This window comes from Pongo abelii, chromosome 1, assembly GCF_028885655.2.
Source record: "Pongo abelii isolate AG06213 chromosome 1, NHGRI_mPonAbe1-v2.0_pri, whole genome shotgun sequence".
Classification (NCBI taxonomy): Eukaryota; Metazoa; Chordata; class Mammalia; order Primates; family Hominidae; genus Pongo; species Pongo abelii.
This window is the reverse complement of record NC_071985.2, coordinates 47,704,970-47,719,957: the sequence shown is the minus strand read 5'-3', so window position 1 is coordinate 47,719,957 and position 14,988 is coordinate 47,704,970. Positions and strand designations below refer to the sequence as shown.

The 14,988-nt window shown below is 40.2% G+C and overlaps 1 protein-coding gene across 2 annotated transcripts in view; it reads left to right on the top strand.

Annotated features, from left to right (window-relative positions):
- IPO9 (importin 9) overlaps positions 1 to 14,988 on the top strand; it is a 50,622-nt gene that overhangs the window by 15,264 nt on the left and 20,370 nt on the right. For both annotated transcript variants that reach the window (XM_024231757.3, XM_054523306.2), the window contains exons 2-13: positions 2,900 to 2,961; positions 3,173 to 3,259; positions 4,014 to 4,215; positions 7,731 to 7,819; positions 8,637 to 8,723; positions 10,215 to 10,334; positions 10,443 to 10,543; positions 10,744 to 10,802; positions 11,403 to 11,554; positions 12,718 to 12,816; positions 14,067 to 14,173; positions 14,476 to 14,615. In XM_024231757.3, coding sequence (XP_024087525.1) covers positions 2,900 to 2,961; positions 3,173 to 3,259; positions 4,014 to 4,215; positions 7,731 to 7,819; positions 8,637 to 8,723; positions 10,215 to 10,334; positions 10,443 to 10,543; positions 10,744 to 10,802; positions 11,403 to 11,554; positions 12,718 to 12,816; positions 14,067 to 14,173; positions 14,476 to 14,615 — 1,305 coding nt within the window. The remainder of the gene's footprint in view (positions 1 to 2,899; positions 2,962 to 3,172; positions 3,260 to 4,013; positions 4,216 to 7,730; positions 7,820 to 8,636; positions 8,724 to 10,214; positions 10,335 to 10,442; positions 10,544 to 10,743; positions 10,803 to 11,402; positions 11,555 to 12,717; positions 12,817 to 14,066; positions 14,174 to 14,475; positions 14,616 to 14,988) is intronic.

The window sequence follows — 14,988 nt, the reverse complement described above, 5'->3', positions numbered from 1 at the left end:
AGTGTTCTGGTCACAAAAGACAAGAATGAAGACCTGTCACACTTTAGAAGAAACTAAGGAGACATGGCAACCAGATACAATGTGGGATCCTGAAGGAAAAAGGACAATAAGGAAAAAAACTGGTGAAGTTCTTATCAAGTCTAGTTAGTTAATAGTATTGTACCCATGTTAATTTCCTGATTTTTGATCACTGAACCGTGGTTATGTAAGAGGAAAATGGATGAATGATATCCATGAACTCTCTGTACTGTTCAGCTTTTCTGTAAGTCTTTAAAAATTATTTTGTAAAATATGGACATAGATCATTTTCAGCAGTTTTTAACCTGGTTACTTGGATAAGCCCTGAACCTGAAACATTGCATGTAACAACTCTTTCTTGGTATTAAGCTTTTCTATTATATAAATGCCCTTTGGATGGCTATTTCAGTAGAATCCAGTTAAGGTGGAACTTTACATGAAAAGCGACTTTACTTACATACATGGGAAAGCCAAACAGTGTATTCATGATAGACAATTAAAAAAAATAGCAAAATGACTTATTTTTGTCTTCAAGTTTTTACCACTATGGCAGATATTGTGCAAAGCATTTTACATATGTTATATTATTCAGTCTTAAAAGGATTGCTTGATATGTTGATACCAGTATTTTTTTTGGGGGGGACAGAGTTTCCCTCTTGTTGCCCAGGCTGGAGTGCAATGGCACAATCTCGGCTCATCGCAACCTCTGCCTCCTGGGTTCAATTAATTCTCCTGCCTCAGCCTCTCGAGTAGCTGGGATTACGGGCATGTTCCACCATACCCGGCTAATTTTGTATTTTTAGTAGAGACGGGATTTCTCCATGTTGGTCAGGCTGGACTCGAACTCCTGACCTCAGGTGATCCGCCCGCCGCCACCTCCCAAAGTGCTGGGATTACAGGCGTGAGCCACCTTGCCCGGCCCCGATACCAATATTCTTATTTTGTGGGTGAGGAAGCTGAGGTTTAGAAAGGAAACTTACCTAAGGACAGGCATGGTGGCTTCAGGATTTGAACCTAAACAGCCTGTTCTCTTAATCACACCAATCCGTAGCTCCCTCCAAATGGGAGTGATGAGCCTAATGTGACCTATGTATCTACCAATAGTAAGCAAGTCTAGAAAACTGCTGTTCATTCTTTAGCATAGTGCTGTCCAACAGAAATATAGTATGAGTCATGTGTGAAATTTTAAATTTTCTAGTGGCTACATTAAAAAGGCAAAAAGAAACATAAAATTAAATTTTAACTCTATATTCATTTAACCTGATATAGACAAAGTATTATTGCAACATTTGATCAATATAAAAAGATATTTTCCTCTTTTTTTCACACTGTTTGAAACCTAGTGAGTATTACATTTATAGGCATCTCAAGTCTCACCAGCCACATTACAGGTACTTAGTAGCCATTGTGACTAATACCTACTGCATTGGATAGCACAGCCCTACAATGTGAGATGTAAAAATTATGATGCACTGTTGGTTTTACATTCTTCCTCCTCTTTTCACAAACAAATATTTGACAGTTGACTCCTTTGCAAGTATATATTAGATCTAAGTTTTAATTTGGAGCCAGGCACGGTGGCGTGCATCTGTAGTCTCAGCTACTCGGGAGACTGAGGCAGGAAGTACATTTGAGCCTAGGAGTTCGACACTGCAGTGAGCTGTTACTGTGCCACTGCACTCCAGCCTGGATGACAGAGTGAGACCCTGTCTCTAAAACAAAATTTATTTTAGTAATCATTTTTTAAAGAGAAATTTTAATTTGGAAGTAAGAGTTACTTACAGCCTCCCAATATGCAGTTCAAGTTCCATTGCTTATTGGAAACTACTCATTTTTAGGACTAAGTTTGTTGAAGCCAGGTTTTCTTGGACTTAATCAGCTCATAATTGGTGGCATATATCTGGACAACTCGTGAAATCTCACCTTTTAAGTTGTCCTCAGGAATAGATGGTCCCATGTTTTTTTGTTTTTGTTTTGTTTTGTTTGTTTTTTGAGATGGAGTCTCGCTCTGTAGCCCAGGCTGGAATGCAGCGGCGCGATCTCAGCTCACTGCAACCTCTGCCTCCCAGGTTCAAGCAATTCTGTGCTTCAGCCTCTCAAGTAGCTGGGATTCAGGTGCCCGCCACCATGCCTGACTAATTTTTTTTGTATTTTTAGTAGAGACGGGGTTTTCACCATCTTGGCCAGGCTGGTCTTAAACTCCTGACCTTGTGATCCACCTGCCTTGGCCTCCCAAAGTGCTAGGATTACAGGCGTGAGCCACTGCGCCCAGCCTGTTTTGTTTTTTTTGAGACAGAGTTTTGCTCTTGTCTCCCAGGCCGGAGTGCAGTGGTGCGATCTCAGCTCACTGCAACCTCCTCCTCCTGGGTTCAAGTGATTCTCCTGCCTCCGCCTCCCGAGTAGCTGGGATTACAGCCATGCATCACCAAGCCTGGCTAATTTTGTATTTTTAGTAGAGATGGGGTTTCACCATGTTGGCCAGGGTGATCTCAAACTCCTGACCTCAAGTGATCCACCCACCTCGGCCTCCCAAAGTGCTGGGATTACAGGCGTGAGCCACCACGCCAGGCTCCATGTTTCAATTACCACATTAATTGGTCTAAGAGGAAGGTGGTGTCATCTTGGAAGGGAAGATGGCTGGAAGGTGCTACGCAGTGATTGGAAAAAGTGTAAGGGTGTTGAAACTTCATTGTAACAAGGCCTGTCCTGCAAACCAACTTGTTTCTTTTACTTGGAGGAATCAGTCTTAGCAGTTATCAGCTCTTCTTGAAACAACAGATTAAGTTTCTTTCTGGAATCTTGTTGGCATCAGGGTTAGAGCTTAGTAAATTGCTATGGCTTTCCTGGGTGCTCTTAGACTCAATAAAATTTTCTCTTTCAGAATTTGGTGTTCACTTGGCAGAACTGACTGTAGATCCCCAGGGGGCACTGGCAATCCGTCAGGTAAGTCCAGACTGGCCCAATTTATAAGTAGTTTCCCTTTCCTTGGTAATGAAACTTTCTTATGGGAAAGAAAAATAAGGCCAATGTATAAATAACCTAGGATGTTGTGCCAGATTTAGGTATACTTCAGATGTATCAGGGCACGTATATAGTTTTTATGTGTGAAAAAAATCTTTTTCTTGCTGTACTACTTGGCTTATTCTCTTCACAGCTGGCATCAGTCATCTTGAAACAATATGTGGAGACTCACTGGTGTGCCCAATCAGAGAAATTTAGGCCTCCTGAAACTACAGAAAGGGTAAGTCAGTTACTTGATTAGTCTACCTGAGGAGATTTGAGGGTCCATTTTAAGAGATTAGACTATCAACATTCTTTGACAGCATGGAGCAATCAAAAGACTAGGCAGAAAAGGAGATTGGTGGCTGGCATTGCGGGCATAGGGCTATACATTAAAGAGCTCAAGTATCAGGCTGGTCTGTGTTCAAATTCCAGTTTTGCTTTTTACAGGCTATGAGATCATTGGAAATGTAGTTAACACCTAAGCCTCAATTTCCTAAATCTCCAAAGTGAGAATAAAAATACCAACTAAGGGTTTAAGAATTAAATGAAATAATGTTTGTACTTAGTGCAGTACTGTGCAATCATCCTGAGTCCCCAAGAAATTTTGAGATATAAGGTCTGGAGGAGTGTTTTCCACTGGAACTTATGCAGTTATGGAAATATCCTGTGTCTGTGCTGCCTAAAACAATAGCTACTAGCAGCATATGGCTTTTGAGCACTTAAAACGGGGCCAGTGCAACTGAGGAACTGAATTTTAAATGTTTTAAAATGTTAATAGCCATGTGTAGCTAGTGGCTACTGTAACGGACGGCATAAGTTTAGAGATCACAGATGAACCCTCCAAATGAATGGTCAAGTTTATGTATAGGAGTTTTCTATAGACATGCAGTACCTTGTACTCATTGTTTTTCCAACACAGTTCCCAACTGAACTGGGCTCTGCCAGTCACTTATAACCTGATCTAATAGCAGGTGGACTTTTATCCCTTACAGGCAAAAATTGTTATCCGGGAGCTATTGCCTAATGGGTTGAGAGAATCGATAAGCAAAGTGCGCTCCAGTGTGGCCTATGCAGTGTCAGCCATTGCCCACTGGGACTGGCCTGAAGCTTGGCCCCAACTCTTCAACCTGCTCATGGAGATGTTGGTGAGCGGAGACTTAAATGCCGTCCATGGAGCCATGCGTGTGCTGACAGGTACCAGAAGCCCTTTTCCCTGGTATTGGTACTTGGATCTCAAGCGACAGGAGTATTACCAGAAGCTATGTGATATAATGGCCTGGACCAGTAGGAATTGCTGCTGATGTTATTCCTCCCTCCTAGTTTTTATCTCTCCATCTACCCTCCAGCTCTATTGTTTTTTTCTAGGGAATTAAGTTTGTATAGTATTACTTCTACTCCCAAACCTACCACTTACAGATACAGTATTAGCATAGTGATGGAGTGTTCAGATTTTGGATTTTTGTAGTGGCTTCACCTTGATCCTTCACTTACCTTCTGTGAGCCTGAGTTTCCTTTTATATAAAATTAAGATGATAGTAGTGTCTGCATCAAAGGAGCTTTTGGTATAGTTCAAATGAGCTAATCTATCTTTACTGACTTGTTCAGTAAAGTTTAGTTACTATGATTATAATTACTACTATATATTATTTCTCCACTTAGTTCAACCAAAGCAAAGTTAAGAATTGTAAAATGGATTTTTATAGGAATATTTAAAAAGAAGATAAAAGCAGTATAGCCATGTAATCCTGACCTTCATTTAGCCAGTTAGAGAATATGTAGTCTCAGTATCTTTTCCTTCTCTCTGTTCTGAGAAGTTGATAAAAATACTTCAACTTTTAGTTCAAAGAGATTTGATGGATAGTTCTTCTAAACCTGATTAAGCTATCAATCCCTCCCAGAATCTGCTTTCATATATCCTTAGGGATGGCCTGAGTTTCCCAGTCCTTTGCAAGTTCCTCCCTGCTTCTTATTCCCTAGATGAAGTCACTACTCTGTTTTGCCTTCAAGAAATTCTTACCTGGACTTTAGTCGTCCTGTACTGATCCTTTAGAAATCATCTTTCTCCTTCGTTCATATAGGTTTGTAGAAGTCCCACCAATATCTTATCTCTTTTTCTATGACCTGCTAGCTTACCTGAAATGTATTCTTGCCTAGTTGTGAATGCCAATTCTATTCTCTCTCAATCTCAGTTTACTGAACTTGGCACATAGGCCCAATTTTGCTAGTCCATGTGATGTTAATGGTAGATAATATCAACTCTTTGTCAAATGCAAATCTTTCTTCTCCTTTTGTTTCAAAATGACCTCTTCCCAGGCCCCAGCTGCCTTTTTGAATTAGCCACTATATTCGTATTGATTGCCTGTGACAAAGCTTCAGTTTTTAGCTCAGATACAGAACAGACTTACCAAAAAGATCAGAATGTTCCTTGCTCAGATTTTCACTTCTCTGCTTATTGCCCTTGCTTCTCCTTTATGATTCATTCATTATTCAGGTGATTTCACACACCCCTCTCCATGGAATTGGCCTTTTAGGATTCTTTATTCACCACTTCATAGTGCCAGGATGTCAATTAACAGAAACATGTTCTACCAAGGAAAGGAAGCCTGTTCCCTCTCAGTCTTCCAACATGAAATTCAGGTTCTTTTGACAAACCTAGAGAGAAAGGTTTTGTACATTTATCTTGATTTGGATGCTGAAGAGCTCTTATTGTGTTTGACTAAGGAAATTACTGTTCAGTGAGATCACTTTTCTGCCAGCCACAGGGAAAGAACTGTTGGGGAAATTTGTCTCCTTTTGTAATGGAGTCACCAGACATGGAGTGGCTAGCAGCCAAGCACCATTCCCAAATACTTGCTCCAAATATTTTCAAACGAGAGTAGACTGTACTCTGACAACAAAAACTTAGGCATGCATGAAGATAGCAGGACATTGGTGGTTGGACAGAGGCCCATTAGGAGAATGGGACTGATTCTTTTCAGAGTTTTTCAAGATACTATACCAGTTTCCCTTTAATGAGGCTTCCTATTAAACTTATCTATTTATAGATGAGAACCAACTAAGGCTCATGGTGTAAAGGAAATGCAAATATAGCAGCTAAGGATTAGAAGATTTGATCCACCAGATACACCTTTTTCTTTGTTCTCAAAGAAGTTTGGAGATTGAGGTGTTGCTGGAGTCCTAGAATTTTTCTGACTTGCTGAATCACCTCAGAAAACTTTTGGAATTAAACCTATAAAGTATTAATAAATTGATACCAGGGATGAGTATAGGAGAGTAAAAAGCAGTCAAGCACTTTATTAGCAGAATTAAATTATACTGTATTTTTCATAAAAACTTGTTATTATGCCATCTATCATATTTGTTTGGACTAATTTCCTTGAATTTCTAAATAAAATAGAACACTCACCATTCAAAGCTCAGACTTGATTCTTGAGGAGGAAATTACAGCTGTAAAGAAAATTCAACCTTGATCTTCATTTGACTCGTTGGGATTGATATTGTTCAGAATTGTGGAGTGCCTTCATCTTGAAAATGCCAGCTTGCGTTTCTAGCTGTGTATCTTCCTCCAGAATGTCCCAAGTGGTTAGCTTTATTTTTAGTTTTATTTATTTATTTATTTATTTGAGACATGGTCTCACTCTGTCACCCAGGCTCAGGTACAGTGGCGCTGTTGTAGCTCACTGTAACCTTGACCTCCTGGGCTCAAGCGAGCCTCCTGCCTCAGCATCCTAAGTAGCTGGGACTGCAGACACATGCCACCACATGCAGCTTTTTTTTTTTTTTTTTTTTTTTTTTAAATGTACTGGCAGATCTTGCTGTGTTCAGGCTGGTCTTGAACTCCTGGCCTCAAGTGATCCTCCCACCTCAGCCTCCCAAAGCTCTGGGATTACAGGCATAAGCCACTGTTCCCGGCCCGTATGTCCATTTTTATAGTGATAACGTGGAAAAGCATCAGGTAAAGTGGATAGTTACTGGAACTCAAGAGCTTTTATTCTGCTGCTTCATAACATGAATCCAGGGTCCTTTGTGCTGTCTCAGTGCCTTGTGTGTGATGTATTTGGTTTTTTGTTTTTTTTTTTTGAGACGTGAAGGGAAAGATACGACCCATATTTCCGTCACCTTCAAGTCTCATTCTGTGTATAGGTTGCTTTTTGTCACATTTATATAGAAAATTCCCATTTGTTCCAGTTAGCAGCAGCCTCTGACTTTTAGGTCAATAAAATCTGAGAAGAGTAACGTATACAAAGAGGAGTTGAGGCCTAGTAAGTCTGTACATATTTTGTTACATGCATCAAACCAGCTTGCCAAGCGAAAGTACTGAAAACAGAACCAAAGGTAAGAAACCTCGAAGTGTAACTGAATGTTGACAGATGGGCACAAGATAAATTAATACAGAATTTTCCCAAGTTGACCTCACAAGGACTTTTATGCAGTTCTATTACAGATTTTCTTTCAGTATTTATATTAAAGTTTTCTTTTTTAATCTCTTGTATTTTTCTCTATTTCCATATTATTCTTTCTCCTTCTAACAAATAATCAGTAACTCTTGCTACTTTTGCTTTCACAGAATGAGACCACCAGGCCAGTGTCTTTACCTGTGTGCTGTCTGTTTGGGAACTGCCACCTAGAAGCAGTTCAGAAAATATCACACTTAATATCTTTATGAAGCAGTATTTTTTTTTTTAACAGTACTACTTTTTTCTTTGTAGAATTCACTCGCGAAGTGACAGACACACAGATGCCACTTGTTGCTCCTGTCATTCTCCCAGAGATGTATAAGATCTTCACCATGGCTGAGGTATGAAATCTCAGCTCCAAGATTATAGTGAGATCAGGCTCTCTTCAGCCCCCAGCCTTTCAGTGGGAGATTATGGTGTTTGCAACTGATCTCAATACCTAAAAACTAGAACTGACAAAGATCTGGATCTGAATCTGCATTAACCTTAGACCTTTCGCTCAACTACAAGGGCAAGCCTTTGATAAAGGAGTGAAATAGCTGAAATATTTCTTCACAGATCGTACTTCCTGGCATCCAGTAGCCCCTAAGTAGATAAATAGTGCCTTCCTTCATGCTACTTCCAGCCTCTTACTGAGTTATCCCACCTACGCTTGCCTACCTCAGCTAAGTAATTGGAAGCAATCTATCACTGCATTGCACATAATAGACCCTTAATATATTGCATATATATTTGATTAGTGTGTATATGAATGATAACTCATTTATAGTAAGGTATAAATACGTGATGGATAATGTTTTAACTTCCTATTCCCCTCTGCCCCCAACCAATGGTCTGCATTTTAAAGGAAATATATTGGCTGTGTTGGGATTTTAAGCACTACGCAGTCTGGTATTTTTTAATCAAATGAACCCACAGAGGCCCTTATATAAGGTTCATTCCAGTAAGTTCCAACATTATGATTCTGCTACCTTTCATTCTCTGAATTACAGAAGTCTGCCTCCTGGACATAAATGAATTACATTTCCCATTTCTTGAGGGCATCCAATCTCATGTGAGGATTCATTAGTCATAGTTTTACTTCTAGTCCGAGATACACGCATACCTACACACTCCAGTCTCGTGGCTGTGCTGTTATGCTGTAACCTTTTTTTCCAGGTGTATGGTATTCGAACCCGTTCCCGAGCCGTGGAGATTTTTACCACTTGTGCCCATATGATCTGTAACATGGAGGAGCTGGAAAAGGTAAGCAGGTCTTTGGATCAATAACAGACTTCTTGCTTAAAAGTTTTATTCATGCAGAGCAGTGAGTCATTTCATGATAGCAGCACGAAAAAGCACACTAACCAGTATTAGGATAGATTTAACATTTTTATTAAATTATTATTGTTATTTTTCCAGACAGGGTCTTGTTCTGTCACCCAGGCTGGACTACAGTGGCGCAATCATGGCTCACTACAGCCTTGAACTCCTGGGCTTAAGTGATCCCCCAACCCTCCGTAGGAACTACAGGTGTGGTGTGCACCACCACACATGGCTGATTTTCTTTTTTAAATTTTTGTAGAGATAGGGTCTCACTGCATTGCCCAGGCTGGTCTTGAACTTCTGGGCTCAAGCAGTCTTCCCCCATCAGCCTCCCAAAGTGCTGGGATTATAAGCATGAACCACAACACTCAGCTATATTTTTATTTTTTTATTTATTTGGGTTTTTTTTGAGACAAGATCTTGCTCTGTCACCCAGGCTGGAATGCAGTGTCATGATCATAGCTCACTGCAGCCTCAACCTCCCAGGTTCAAGCAATCCTCTCACCTCAGCCTCCCAAGTAGCTGAGACCACCAGCATGTGCTACCACTCCCGGCTAATGAATGAACGAATGAATTTATTTATTTATTTAGAGATGGAGTCTCGCTCTGTCGCCAGGCTGGAGTGCAGTGCAGTGGTGCAGTCTCAGCTCACTGCAACGTCAGCCTCCCAGGTTCAAGTGATTCTTCTGCCTCAGCCTCCCGAGTAGCTGGGACTACAGGCGTGCGCCATCATGCCCAGCTAATTTTTGTTTTGCAGTAGAGACAGGGTTTCATCATGTTGGCCAGGATGGTCTCAATATCTTGACCTCGTGATCCACCCACCTCGGCCTCCCAAAGTGCTGGGATTACAGGCATGAGCCACCGCGCCCAGCCTAATGAATTTATATTTGTAGAGACAGGATCTCTCCCTATGTTGCCCAGGCTCATCTTGAACTCCTAGGCTCAAGTGATCCTGCCACCTTGGCCTCCCAAAGTGCTAGGATTATAGGTGTGAGCCACCACACCTGGCCTGATTGAATTTTCAACTTGTAAAAAGCTTGGTCTTCTTTTGAGTCTTACTTCTTCAAACACCTTATCCTATATCCTTTTCATAGTAGTCATCCATTAGAACTTTCCTCCTCTTTTATGGCCCTCTTGTGTGAAGCAAAGCTAGCTGAAAAATACCAATTCCTGTGATTCAGAAGCAGTTAGGGGGACAGTTGGTCTTACATAATAGTTTTTAAGAGGGCTTTGATGAAGAACTGCAAGTGCTGGTTAAGGAAAAATGAAATCTTAGGTAACACCTCATTGACTTTATAGCTATTCTCTTCTGGTCAGGCTTGGAGCCTGAAGAGAGCTTTAGGTGCCTTTCAAATATCAGTGTTTGATATATATGTGTTGAGGCCATGGATTAGGGATTTGTCCAGTATTGACTTTGGTTTCTGTTATCAGGGTGCAGCCAAAGTCCTGATCTTTCCCGTGGTACAGCAGTTCACAGAGGCCTTTGTTCAGGCCCTCCAGATACCAGATGGCCCCACATCTGACAGTGGGTTTAAGATGGAGGTCCTAAAGGTAAACACTTACTACCAATGAAATATTTGGAGTTTGAGGGGCTGGTCTGAAATCATTTATTTCTTATATATCACTCATAACTTGGGTCCTTTTCTCTTAACTTCTTAGGCAGTGACAGCCCTAGTGAAAAACTTCCCAAAGCACATGGTGTCCTCCATGCAGCAGATTCTGCCTATTGTTTGGAACACCCTAACCGAGAGTGCAGCTTTATATCCTTTCTTGAAAGTTTAAGGGAGCTACTACCACCTATAGTTAGGAATCTCGCACTGGGTTTCACATTCATATGGTTCCACTCTTCTTACAGAGGCTTTTTTAAGGTGTCTACTTTTAGTGTTGGAATATGTAACATTTCCTTGTAGATTATATGTAAAGCAGACTCCAAATTCTATTTCTTTACTCTTCATCATACTTATGTGAGGACAGAAGTAAATTACACAGAAGAAGTCGAAGATCCTGTGGATTCTGATGGTATGTAGTTTATTTGATCTTTATAGAAATACCAGTTAGTGGGAAAAGAAAAAGAAGCCAGAGATGGGGGGGAAAAACAGTAACTAGAGAGGCTTCACTCTATTAAGTGTTTTCTAATTCAGTTTATTTTCAATGTATTAGATGTGGGGAAATGAGAATTGACAATCTTTAATCTGTTCCTCATAGGTAGTTGCATAAATCTAATAAAATCGTAGAATTTCTGCGTTGGAAGAGATACTTTTAAGGCCATTTAATCTAGCCTACTTCTGGCATTTTGTTGTGTTTCATTTGGGGGTCCCAGATCGTGAATCTTTCATTTCTGTTTTAATATTTCTCATTATTTCAGATTAGAACAATAGACATACTGGAAAATATATCCAGTGTTTCTGATTCTTTTACTTGAAAAACCAAAGAATATTTAATATCCTCAAAATTGCGTTTTGTGACTTCTGAGCCCTATCTCCCAATTCCTCAGGAATAATCATTAGCAAGTACTTTAAATATTCAATAATTTACAAAGGTTATGTAGTTCATTTTCTGCATATGTGCTTTCCTTTTGCTTTCTTGTCATTAATTTCTTCTCTTGTATATTTCCTGCAGGTGAAGTCCTGGGTTTTGAAAATCTCGTCTTTAGCATTTTTGAATTTGTCCATGCTCTACTAGAAAATAGCAAATTCAAAAGCACTGTTAAGAAAGCCTTGCCTGAATTGATTTATTATATTATCCTGTACATGCAAATCACTGAGGAGCAGGTAAATAATATTTGAGAGACAGTTACCATCTTGTATTTGGAAAGTGCAACTTGAAGAATGTGAGGTCTTGGTCAGGTGAATACTTTATTTCTAAAAATAGACATAAGAATAATTTCATGTGAAGTTCTGGGAAAGGTTTGACATCATTTTATTGCCAAATCCAAGATTTTGGAGTTCACCACCATACCTAGCTTTTTTTTTTTTTTCTTCCAGAAAAGTACTATACTATGTTGCCCAGGCTAGTAGTCTCTAACTCCTGGGCTCAAGCAATCTGCCCACCTTGGCCTCTCAAAGTGCTGGGATTACAGGCATGAGTCACTGTGCCTGGCCCACTTTCGCCATTAGAAAATCTCACAGGACCACTAACCTAAGACCCTGATTTTTAGGAGAATCTATTCCTTCCCTAAAGTAAAATGTAATGATCAGACCATTAGCCTGATGGTGGGTCATCAAAAGCAGCAAAGAACGTTCAAAAATTAGATAACGCCTCGTTTAAAACAGCACAAGAATTGACATAATTTTCACAATAAATAGTCCATCAGACTTAATCTATTCAGAAAATCGATCTGTCAAAGGGTAACAGCAGGTTGACATTGGCAGAGAGCTAGTAATCAGCCAGATTCTAAAAGAGAGCAATAGCCATTGCTACCTACCTTGCTACTTGATAGTATTTGTTTCTCTACATCAAAAAGAAAAGATTTTTTTAAGCTAGAGTTTTTGTTTCAGTTTTTGTTGTTGTTGTTGTTGTTGTTTTGTTTTGTTTGTTTTTTTGGGACAGGGTCTTGCTGTGTTGCTCAGGCTGGAGTGCAGTGGTATAGACACAGCTCACCGCAGCCTTGACCTCCCAGGCTCAAGCCATCCTCCTGCCTCAGCCTCCCGAGTAGCTGAGACCACAGGCATATGCCACCATGCCGAGTTGACTTTTTTATTTTTTGTAGAGGTAGGGTCTCACTATGTTGCCCAGGCTGGTCTCAAACTCCTGGGCTCAAGCAGTCCTCCCACCTTGGCCTCCCAAAGTGTCAGGATTACAGTTGTGAGCCATTGCATCCGGCAAAAGGCTAGAGTTTTGTTCAGGATGATAGGTTGAAATCTTCCTGTATCTGTTGATGAAAAGCTATAAATCAGATTGGCAGCATCACAAAGACATAACTTGATCTTTTCAGATTAAAGTATGGACAGCCAACCCCCAACAATTTGTAGAAGATGAAGATGATGATACATTCTCCTATACAGTTAGAATAGCAGCTCAAGACTTGTTGCTGGTAAGTTTACCTTGATACTTCAGCCACATAATTTCTATCAGTCACTTGCGCATTTCTTTTTTCTAGACAACTAATCCAAGGTGAGCAGTGTTGTTGGGTGGCTTTATCTCCGACTTTATTGGGGATGCAGGAGAGTTTCTGAAATGAAGTTCAAGACTCAGAAATTCTAAAATCAATGCTACTGGTTCTAACTTATAACTAAATATTAGATAAAATAATTGTGCGGACCATAGGGCCAGGGTGCGGGGGAGAATTGTATAGAGGATAAAGTGTTCCATGGAGTAAGGGTAGTTGAATCAAGAACATTTCAGTTTATGGCTGGGCGTGGTGACTCACACCTGTAATCCCAGCACTTGGGGAGGCCGAGGCGGGCAGATCACCTGAGGTCCAGAGTTTGAGACTAGCCTGACCAACATGGAGAAACCCCATCTCTACTAAAAATATAAAAATTAGCCGGGCATGATGACGCATGCCTGTAATCCCAGCTACTCGGGAGGCTGACGCAGGAGAATTGCTTGAACCCAGGAGGTGGAGGTTGTGGTGAGCCAAGATTACACCATTGCACTCCAGCCTGGGCGACGAGTGAAACTTGGTCTCAAAAAAAAAAAAAAAAAAACCATTTCAGTTTAATTCACTCTTCAACAAGAATCTATAGCACAGACAAAAGGTTGGCAAACCCAACAAAACAGAACAGATTGCTGAAAGATGAACACCCAAATACCTGCTCATGTTTTCTTTGCCTCGTCTGACTAGAGCATAGAGTTGTCTCTAGGCTGAAATACTAAGAAGAAACTGCCACTTGCTTCTTGTTGGGTAGGAGATTTGTTCTCTGTTGATGAATCACTTCTCATTATCATTTAGTATTTCTAAAGAGCTGTGAAAGATTATATTCAGTTCCAATTAGTAGATTAGACTTATTTTTCTATGATCAGGCTCTAAGAGAGCAAATATTTGGTCCATTGTCATCCAAAGCTAGATCTATTATTGCTCACTTATACTCTGCTGAATATAGCCAAAGGAGCCAACTGGTTAGCCTTACAATGCCTAGGCACTACAGAAATACAGATACTACTTTAATTTCATTAGAGACCCTGACCTACTGGTATAACATTTTCAGTACAATTAGGGGTTTGCATATGTATGTGAAAGACCTTGAACCAATCACTTCTAACAGTCATAACTGAAGCGGTTTACAATTAAAATGCATTTAATGGGCACAAACAGATTTATTAGCTCTTCTCTCTCTATAGGCTGTGGCCACAGATTTCCAGAATGAAAGTGCAGCAGCCCTGGCTGCTGCAGCCACTCGACATTTACAAGAAGCTGAGCAAACCAAAAACAGTGGCACTGAGCACTGGTAAGAGTGAGCCACTAATTGGTTAAGATGCTTTTGTTTACCCCTTCTTAAAAAGTCTTGAAAGGATGGATTTATTTTTATCTTAATTTGAAAATCTGGTTTTAATTTAATAACAGATTTAATCTCTTATTATTAAAATTTCACTCTGTTTTCAGCTATAGGTTAGAATGGAAGGGCTTAAGGTAAATGACTCTTTTGGAAGAGATTGTGCTGGAGTGCCCTTTTCTGAATCTTCTTTCCTCAAATATTTATCTTTTTTGGCAGTGTAGTATGTTTTACTAGGCTGTAGTATCCTTTCACAGGTGGAAGATCCATGAGGCATGCATGCTTGCCCTAGGCTCAGTGAAGGCCATCATCACTGACAGTGTGAAAAATGGCAGGATTCATTTTGACATGCATGGGTTCCTGACCAATGTCATCCTTGCAGACCTCAACCTCTCAGGTATGTTTCAGCATGTGCCAGGTTTCTAGAAACTCTTTAAACCTGTTGTGGGATGGAGGGAGGGATTAGCATTAGGAGATATACCTGATGTAAGTGATGAGTTAATGGGTGCAGCACACCAACATGGCACATGTATACATATGTAACCTGCACGTTGTGTACATGTACCCTAGAACTCAAAAGTATAATAAATATATATACATAAAAAAAAAAAGAAACTCTTTAAACCTGTCATTAACTTGGTTATATTGTTCACTTAGACTGGTAGGCCAGATATTCTTGTGTCCTTTGAGTGAAAATTGTTTGCACCCTACAGCTTGAACTCATCCCAACCTCTAAAACAGCCCAGAGGCCGATTCAAGCTTCACCTAAT